General features: G+C 58.0%; 1 protein-coding gene across 1 annotated transcript in view; it reads left to right on the top strand.

Annotated features, from left to right (window-relative positions):
* Positions 1 to 6,399, top strand: part of GFPT2 (glutamine--fructose-6-phosphate transaminase 2) — a 36,244-nt gene extending 29,845 nt beyond the window's left edge. Inside the window, exons 16-19 of the mRNA XM_006147449.3 lie at positions 807 to 934; positions 1,665 to 1,832; positions 3,042 to 3,203; positions 5,560 to 6,399. Coding sequence (XP_006147511.1) covers positions 807 to 934; positions 1,665 to 1,832; positions 3,042 to 3,203; positions 5,560 to 5,604 — 503 coding nt within the window. The 3' untranslated portion in view covers positions 5,605 to 6,399. The remainder of the gene's footprint in view (positions 1 to 806; positions 935 to 1,664; positions 1,833 to 3,041; positions 3,204 to 5,559) is intronic.
* The last annotated feature ends 3,630 nt before the right edge of the window (positions 6,400 to 10,029 follow it).

Genomic DNA, 10,029 nt, shown 5'->3' on the forward strand with positions numbered 1-10,029 from the left:
GTGCCCGGTGTGGCAGGCGAGACGGCAGACACCCTCCTGGCACTCCGCTACTGTAAGGACCGTGGTGCCCTGACCGTGGGCGTCACCAACACCGTGGGCAGCTCCATCTCCCGGGAGACCGACTGTGGCGTCCACATCAACGCAGGGCCCGAGATCGGCGTGGCCAGCACCAAGGTAGGAACGGCACTGCCAGGAAAGCCTGGGCAGGCAGGAGCCACACGGCCACATGGGGCCTCGGCCGAGGCCGCCGCCCCTCCCTCAGCAGCCTGCTCTGTCCTCCGTGGCTTTCCTGTCTGTCCCTGCTGTGCTCTGGCTCTCCGTGCAGCCCTGGGTGCGGGCCTCATGGCTGCCATGCCCTGCCTGCAGGCCTACACCAGTCAGTTCGTCTCGCTGGTGCTGTTCGGCCTGATGATGTCCGAAGACCGGGTCTCCCTGCAGACCAGGAGGCAGGAGATCATCCGCGGCCTGAAAGAGCTCCCCGGTATGTACCAGAGCTTAGAACCCAGAACCCGGCACCCGACTGCCGTTCCCACAGCCAGCATCCCCGCCACCCACCCCGTGATCTGGAGGTGCTGTCAGCCACCCCCTCCTTTGACACAGCGATTCACGTGTGACTGAGTACATCTCAGGGACACAACACAGTGATTCGGTGTGTGTACAACGCGGGTTACTCACCTCCATCCTGTCCCTTCGTTGTCACGAGACCTTTGAAGTCTCTGTCGCTTGGGAACACATAGCACGTCGCGGCTGCAGTCCCCTCGCTGTGCCCGGGAGCTCCGAACTCACTGTGTTTGTGCGTGGCCTAGAGCTGATCAAGGAAGTGCTGTCCCTGGACACGAAGATCCACGGCCTGGCCCTGGAGCTGTACACACAGAGGTCGCTGCTGGTGATGGGGCGGGGCTACCACTACGCCACCTGCCTGGAAGGAGCCCTGGTGAGCCCCGGCCCGGCACCAGGAGGGCGGGCACCCGAGGCAGCCCAGAGAGCACAACGGGGAGGAGGGCTGGGCTTCGGAGCCCATCCTGAGCTCCAGCCCTAGCCCGGCAGCCTTCCCACCGGGCGGGCTCAGCTGTGTGGTGCTCTGCAGAAAGTGCACATTCGTATATGCCCGGGACCTCGGCTCTGAGCACAGGGAGCAGCGTCCAGGCCTGGCCGGCACGGCCCACAGCCGCCTGTGGTCATGAGGGGCTGGCGCCCGGGCTGTCTGTGCTTGAGGTGCGGCACACTCCTCAGCGCTTCCCGGCCCAGACAAAGCGCACGAGGGCAGCCGAGAGGCTTTTGCATGCTCAGCAAGACTGTGGAAAGTGACGGGGCACCTGGGAATACGGGGGTCGCAGTTGTGGGAGGGTGGGGCAGACTGCACACTGCAGGCGTGTTGAAGCAGCACGCAGTGGGGGCTACGTGGCTGGCCACACGGGGAGGAGGGTACGCAGGGTGACGCCACCCTCTGTCCACACGGAGAGGCTTTGTGTGACACTGAAGAGAGACAGAGCCACAGTGCCGGGGCCGACATGAGGACGGGGCTGCAGGCAGGCCCCTGTGAGCCCCAGACAGTAGCCGGCTTCTCCCTGCCCCAGCGACCACCCGCCTCGCGGCATTTGTCGGCCCCTCCAGGCTGCAGAACCCGAGCCAGTGTGGCCGTGACCCCACCCCTGTCTCCCCAGAAAATCAAGGAGATCACCTACATGCACTCAGAGGGCATCCTGGCCGGGGAGCTGAAGCACGGGCCCCTGGCGCTGGTCGACAAGCAGATGCCTGTCATCATGGTCATCATGAAGGACCCTTGCTTCACCAAATGCCAGAACGCCCTGCAGCAGGTCACAGCCCGCCAGGTGAGGGCCTCGCTGGGCTGGGCCCCTCTCCCACTGTCTTCCACACAGCCTGCCCACTTGCCGTGGCCGGCAGCGGCTGTGGGTTGACCTGTGGTGAGTGGTGTGGCCCCCGGCTCCCCACGAGTACACACATTTGGGAAGGACCCGGTCAGCTTGCAGCCATGCCACCAGAGCCTCAGGGAGGCCTGTGACCCAGGCTGCCTCGGGCTGCCCGGGTCCGGGACTTGAGCCACAGTTGACTACGTGGGAGTCCAGTGATGTAACCATTATGCCATCTGCTGGTCCTGGCACTGTACCCATAACGCTTGTGAAAATACAAATCACAACCAGCCTAAAAGGAACTCACAGTGTGGGGGTTGCAAACGTGAAGCTTCCGTATCTTCAGGACGTGCTGCTCCCCCTCCCCCCCGTGTGTCTGTGTGTCACCGGGCAGCTCCCGCTGCTGCGTCCGTGTGTCACCGGGGAGCTCCCCTAGGCTGCCAGCGTCGGTGCCCAGGGCTTTCGCTCTCCACATAGGCGTGACTGACCGAATCGCTGGCCGTGTGAATGAACTCGGTCTCAGGCCGCCCTCCAGCCCCGGAGGTCTGGAGTTCCAGGGAGATGAGAAACACACCAGGTTCTCCAGCCAGCCACTGCCGTGCCTGGGTCTGCTCAGGGTCAAAGGCTGGCATGAAATCCCACGTAAAACCCCAGACTTCCCACCACACTTCGGTGGCCCCCAGGCCTCCTCCGGTCTCCTCCACCTTCTCTGTTCCTCGCCCTAGCTGGTCCCTGCCCCTGAGCCTGTGCACCGGTCAGAATGTTCCTCCCTCAAATCTCAGGGGACTGGCCCCCCATCGGGCTTGTCCACATGTCTCCCTGTGGGAGGAGCTCCCCTGGGCCTCGCCGGGGTCCGCCTGCCTGTCTCGCGACCAGCCTCAGTGGTTGCTTGTCTAGGCGCCCGTGCCCCGTCTGAGCTGTGGCCGTTAGTTAGGAGGGTCTGCCCCGCCCTTTGCAAGGTGCCTTGGAGCCCTCTGCTGAGTTCCGAGCCGGGCGCACTGCCTACTGCAGGCGGGGAAGAGGCACCACAGCCTTGCCTCGCCCCTTCATGGGCGCGTCACTGCACGCAGTTCCAGCAGAAACAAGATCCCTGTCACTGCTGTGATGGCGATCCTCGGAACTCCGCCGTGAGTGAGGGGTGCCCTCGGTGACCACAGTTCTCCACCGCAGGGGCGCCCCATCATCCTGTGCTCCAAGGATGACACTGAGAGCTCCAAGCTGGCGTACCGAGCGATCGAGCTGCCGCGCACAGTGGACTGCCTGCAGGGCGTCCTGAGCGTGGTCCCGCTGCAGCTGCTGTCCTTCCACCTGGCTGTCCTGCGCGGATACGACGTACGTCCATCGCGGGCGGGAAGGCGGAGACCACCCAAGCCCCTCCGGTTCCTAGATGCTCCAGTGGAGTGAACAGTCGTAAAGAAACCATTCCATTGAAAGTAACCATGTCTTCCCGGTAGCCTGTGTCCTGCATCCACTGAGAACAAACCAGGCACTGCAGGACAGGCGGGACGGGCGTTGTCAAACCCAACCCGCCCTGCAGAGCAGCGCACACCAGCAAATCCACTGCTTTTCCTACGCATGGGTTTCTAAAAAGTACTTCGATATTTGATTGAAGACAAAATTTCACATTTTCTTCTTTTTTTAATTGCAACAGGGTGTATACACTCACCAGACAGAAAGGGAGAGGGGAGAAAGCACCCCACAATGTGGCGACCACCCACAGCCTCTTCTCCATTCTCACCGTCAGGAATCCTGGACACTCTGGCACTTGCACCTGGCATGTCTCTCAAGCTGCCAGGGCTGGTATGCGGACCACAGCCCGCCGTGTGCGACCCAGCTTCCCATGCACAGAACTTAACCGCTGTGCTATGGGGCCAGTCCAGAAGTAGAAGTTTCATTTTATTTTATTTTAAGATGCTTTCTTTTTGGAGAGGTTTTTGCCACAGATCATGTGCGCTCGCCAGAGAAACAGAGAGAGACAGAGAGACAGAAAGTGAGAAATCACCACCCCCCCAGGGAGATGGCTACACCGCAATCCCTTCTCCTCCATTCTCCTCTCGGGATCTTGGGCACGCACGCACACGCGCCTAGTGTGAGTTTAAGCCACTGGGTCCGGGACTCAAACCGTGGTCGACTACATGAGAGTCCAGCGACATAGCCATTACACTAACTTCTGGTCCCTTAAGATGTGTTTTTAAAAAAAGAATTATTTAATTTTATTCATCATCATTATTTATTTGTTTATTTTTGAAGTTGACCAGAGAAAGACAGAGAGAAAGAAAGTGAAAAAGCAAGCTGCCAGGTCTGGGACTCGAACCACAGTCAGCCATGTGGGAGTCTAGTGCTCTAACCACCACGCCACCTGGCCTCTTAAGATGCTTTCAAAAGTACATAATAACCAAAACCCGAACGTGTGTGTATCATCCAGAATTACTTGCTAAGCTTTTGTCATGTTTGTTTCACCTTTGTAAAACACAAAGAGTGAGACGGAGCAGATAAACTGGAAGCCCGCGGTGTCAGTCTTTCCGTCAGGCCTCCTTCCAACACACAGCTTAAACTAAGAGATCTGGTGGAATTCGTGTGCACTCCCAAGAAAACTGAATGTTTAGCAGTACAAACTGAGCTAGCTGTTTGAAGCATGGATCCTGTACATGTATGATTATAAATGTACCTAGCTCTTTGCTATGCAGTGCATGTGCTCACTGGAGGGGGGGAGAAAGGGAGAAAGGACCCCTCCGAGGATGGCCACAACCCCTTCTCCTCCATTCTCACTGGAGGGGGGGAGAAAGGGAGAAAGGACCCCTCCGAGGATGGCCACAACCCCTTCTCCTCCATTCTCACTGGAGGGGGGGAGAAAGGGAGAAAGGACCCCTCCGAGGATGGCCACAACCCCTTCTCCTCCATTCTCACTGGAGGGGGGGAGAAAGGGAGAAAGGACCCCTCCGAGGATGGCCACAACCCCTTCTCCTCCATTCTCACTGGAGGGGGGGAGAAAGGGAGAAAGGACCCCTCCGAGGATGGCCACAACCCCTTCTCCTCCATTCTCACTGGAGGGGGGGAGAAAGGGAGAAAGGACCCCTCCGAGGATGGCCACAACCCCTTCTCCTCCATTCTCACTGGAGGGGGGGAGAAAGGGAGAAAGGACCCCTCCGAGGATGGCCACAACCCCTTCTCCTCCATTCTCACTGGAGGGGGGGAGAAAGGGAGAAAGGACCCCTCCGAGGATGGCCACAACCCCTTCTCCTCCATTCTCACTGGAGGGGGGGAGAAAGGGAGAAAGGACCCCTCCGAGGATGGCCACAACCCCTTCTCCTCCATTCTCTCGGGATTTTGGACACTCATGCACATGTGCTTGGCGTGGTCCTCAAGCCGCCGGGTGTGGGACTCGGTCTACATGGCCGGCCCTGTGGGACCAGCTGCCCCGACCACCACGCCACTGGCCAGCCCGTTATTCTGATCCTGTCAACACAACCCGACAGGTGTTAGGTGCAGGACGGATGCTTATTAAATGAATTAAACGTACAGTGAGAAGCGTCAGAGCGAGAACCGCCTCCGAGGTGCAGTCTCGAGGTAGCCCACAGCGGGAGGTGACCTGAAGCCTCCGTGGTCTCGAGGCCTCTGAAGGGAGCTGTTAGGGTGTCACCTGGGCCGAGGTCGCGGGGTCCTGAGCAGCCACTTTCTTTTGTTTCAGGTTGACTTCCCCCGAAACCTGGCCAAGTCAGTAACCGTGGAGTGAGAAGTGGCCGTCCCCGTCTGACTCAGGACGTCCTGCCACGGGGCCGCCGCGTGCACAGAGAAGCGGGCGCTGGGCGCTGCCCGCACAGCCCGGCAGCATCGCTGCCTTGTACCCAAGTGCTTTGGCTTACAGCAGATACTGTCTCTCTGCGACCCGCTTCCCCAGAGGAGAAGGGAAAGGGAATTGTTTCCACGTGGGATCAGAGTGGACTCACCCACTACTGTGCAATAGAGACCCAGTTCCCTTCGGAGTAACTGTGAGCCTTTAAAGCAGCACTAGTTAGCTGTAACAAAGTATTTATAATGACGACTGTATAGCTTCTAAGTTATTTTTCTAATATGTGGCTTTCTGTGGCCACGGGAATGCCTGGGAATGCCCGGATGTACCCCGCTCCCAGCTGTGTGGCCCTGGGCTGCGCCTGTTTCGTCTCAGACGGGGCATGCGCCTCAGCCCCCTGGCCCTCTCCTTTCCCTTCCTCTCTGGGCTGCTCCAGAGCCTCACCCCTGATGGTGGTGGAGCCCGCAGCCACCCTCTGCCGCCTCCAAGTGCCATGACTTCTCAACTTCTGGCAGCATCTCCTCCTGTCCACGCCCACATCCCTCCAGTCCCCCGACTTCTGTTTCGCCTGCTCCCGGCTCTCTTTAAGCCCAGGCAGCATTTTGGTCCTGCTCCCTGTCTACAGCAGGACAGCTGGAACTGTCCACAAGAAGGTGGTTTCCAGGGCCCTTGCTCTGTTTAAAGCGTGCACACGTACTATGCGAATTTAAGACAATAAAGACGGTACGACTGCTTGTCCGCGTCTGGGCTGTCGACCTCATCCCTTGTCCTTTGACCTGGCGAGCTCTGCAGCATCAGGTGGGAGCAGCCCCGTGTGTCCATGACGCTGGCCTCATCCATGCCTCGTGACCCACGTCCTTCCAGTACAGGAGCGAGACAGGAGAACATGTCCGAGATTTGGGACCGCTGGCTGAGGGCCCACTGAGCCTGGAGGGCCCCTCGGCCGCTCTAAGAAAACGCCATAACCCGAGTAACTTACAGGAGTCGAAGACCAGGGCGGGCAGGTGTGATGTCTGGTGAGGGCCTGCTTCCCGGTCCCCACGTGGCAACCTTGTGCTGTCCTCACAAGGCAGGAGAGGCGAGGGAGCCCCCGGGCCTCTCTCATGAGAGCACTAACCCCACCCGGGAGGCCCCAGGCTCTGACCTGAGCACTCCAGAGGCCTGCCCTCAGCTCTGTCACTGCAGGAGTCAAGATCTCAACACGGAATCTGGGGGCTACGTGAACATCCAGACTGACCGGAGGGGCTTGAAAACTTGTATATCTGAAATGACCTTACCACGCTTAGTTATTTAGCTAAATATACAAGTTTAGGTCAGAAAAATATTTTTCCTTTAGAGTTTTCTCTAAATGGTAGAAAATGTCTCCCCATATGCGCATGCTTGAGAGAGAGAGTCCTCAACGGGGTGTCCTCACTGCAACCCGGCTCTCCTCCAGCCCCTCAGGCCCCTGGGCACCCACATGCTGCTTCTCAGGCCAGCCGGGACCTGCGCCTGTGGCTATGAGGCGCCCAGCATGTGGGGCCCGGGAGCCACGCTGCACCACGGCAGTCGGCCTGCAGACGGCGAAGGAGCACCCCACCACGTCTTCCCAAGGCGACTGCTCAGGACCCTAAAGTCACTCTGTGGCAGCTCTGCAGCCTGGAGATTGAAGGGCCGGACCTCCTGCAGCCTACCATGGCTTGCATCTCAGCCCCAGCAGCTTGGACACGTGTGTGCACGTGTGGCCTGGATCCTGATAGGATGGAGAAACGGAGGGAAGGGCTGCAGCAGGCCGTGCCCCTGGGTGCTCTCTGTCCCTCTCTGGTAAGCACACACTCTGACCATTTAAAAGTGAAAGTCGCTCTGATGTCTTTGCAAATGACTTCATTTTGTTGAGCTTTTTTTTTTTTTGAGAGGTTTTCGCTATAGGGCGTGTGTGCTCTCCAGACAGAGAGAGACATAGAGACAGAGAGACAGAAAGCGAGAAATCACTCCCTGGGGGATGGCACACCACAATCCCTTCTCCTCCATTCTCTCGGGATCCTGGGCACGTACTCACATGCGCCTGGCGTGAGTTTAAGGCACCGGGTCCGGGACGCAAACCACGGGCAACTATATGGGAGTCCAGCGACATAGCCATTACACTAACCGCTGGTCCCTGTTTGTTTAGCTTTTGACCATAGGGTGCATGTGCTTGCCGGAGGCAGAAGTGAGACAGAAAGTGAGAAAACTCCCCGCAGGGGGATGGTCATGCTGCAGCCCCTTCCCCTCCATTCTCCTCCTGGGATTTTGGGTGCACACACACACACGCCAAATGCAATGTTCAAGCCCCAGGTCTGTGACTCGAACCGCAGTTGGTCATGCTGGCCCCTGTAAGTGACCTTTTTTAAAAAATGTGCATTTACACGTGCGTGCAATTATCTGTCTGTATCTTGTAAGGGACACCCCCCCACACACACACCATGATCCTCTCCACAGCCTCCCCAGTCAGCCAGGACCCAGCCACACACTCCCCGGGGCACAGAGCCCCCGGAACAGAACTGCGAGCTCCCATGCAAGGGCGCGCCCTCGAGCAGCGCCTTTGTACTGAAGAACGGCGTCCCTGCTCCACCGAGCTGACCCACAGGTGACCAATGGCCACACTGCTTCTCACTCCCTGTATCGGAGCGTCACAGAGAGTCAGGAGTCTTTCGGCTGGTGTTGCCAGTAGTCTGGGTAACCCGGGCCCCGTCCAGGGACATGCCCCTGACTTGCTCTGGGGTGCATCTCGCTCTCTGGCCTTCCGCCTCCTGGGAACATCTTTCACGCGGAGGCTGAAGCTGCTGCCGGCCTCACGTCTTCTCTGTCATCTCTCTCGGCCTGTCCTCTCTCTGTCATCTCTCTCGGCCTGTCCTCTGTCATCTCTCTCGCGCTTTCCCTGTCATCTACCTTGTGTCTTTCTGCTCTCAGAGCGAGCGTTCTTATCCCCTCTCCCTACCCAGCTGCTAAGGCCTGTCATTTCCGCCAACAGGACTTAGTTTCCAAGAGTTCTTTCCTTGGCTCTGAATACACACACGGTTTTTATTTGGCTGGTTGGGGTTTTTTTAGAGAGATTTTTGTTATGAAGTGCATGTGCTTGTCGGAGAGGCAGAGACAGAAAGACAGAAAGAAAAGTCAGTCTGGGGAGATGGCCACACCATAGTCCCTTCTCCTCCAGTCTCCTCTCGGGAACTTGGGCACGCACACACACGTACCTGGCATGGGTTTCAAGCCTCCGGGTCTACAACTCAACTGCGGTCGACTACAGGGAAGTCCGGCACCGTAACCATTACGCCATCTGCTGGTCTCAACACGCACACTCAATTGTAACAGATCGGCTGGGGTGTGTATTTCATCCAGGTTGCCTTAGTTTTTACCCAATGTCCTTTCTCTGTACCGGATGCTACGTTTTACATGGCGCCTCCTCGCTGTGACCATCCCCACCCTAAACTGTTTCTGGTGCCCACTGTTGTGGAGTGCAACCAAATGAAAGACCGCCAAAGCCAGAGTCAGGTGAAAGGGAGTCTTCATTAGCTGGCCAGCGACTACAGCCTGAAGCTCGGGGGCCGAGAGTCAGAACTGCAGGCCCCAGGCGTGGCACCTCAGCCCCAGCAGCTTGGACACGTGTGTGCACGTGTGGCCTGGATCCTGATAGGATGGAGAAACGGAGGGAAGGGCTGCAGCAGGCCGTGCCCCTGGGTGCTCTCTGTCCCTCTCTGGTAAGCACACACTCTGACCATTTAAAAGTGAAAGTCGCTCTGATGTCTTTGCAAATGACTTCATTTTGTTGAGCTTTTTTTTTTTTTGAGAGGTTTTCGCTATAGGGCGTGTGTGCTCTCCAGACAGAGAGAGACATAGAGACAGAGAGACAGAAAGCGAGAAATCACTCCCTGGGGGATGGCACACCACAATCCCTTCTCCTCCATTCTCTCGGGATCCTGGGCACGTACTCACATGCGCCTGGCGTGAGTTTAAGGCACCGGGTCCGGGACGCAAACCACGGGCAACTATATGGGAGTCCAGCGACATAGCCATTACACTAACCGCTGGTCCCTGTTTGTTTAGCTTTTGACCATAGGGTGCATGTGCTTGCCGGAGGCAGAAGTGAGACAGAAAGTGAGAAAACTCCCCGCAGGGGGATGGTCATGCTGCAGCCCCTTCCCCTCCATTCTCCTCCTGGGATTTTGGGTGCACACACACACACGCCAAATGCAATGTTCAAGCCCCAGGTCTGTGACTCGAACCGCAGTTGGTCATGCTGGCCCCTGTAAGTGACCTTTTTTAAAAAATGTGCATTTACACGTGCGTGCAATTATCTGTCTGTATCTTGTAAGGGACACCCCCCCACACACACACCATGATCCTCTCCAC

The sequence above is a fragment of the Tupaia chinensis genome, unplaced genomic scaffold (assembly GCF_000334495.1).
Source record: "Tupaia chinensis unplaced genomic scaffold, TupChi_1.0 Scaffold000214_1, whole genome shotgun sequence".
NCBI lineage: Eukaryota > Metazoa > Chordata > Mammalia > Scandentia > Tupaiidae > Tupaia > Tupaia belangeri.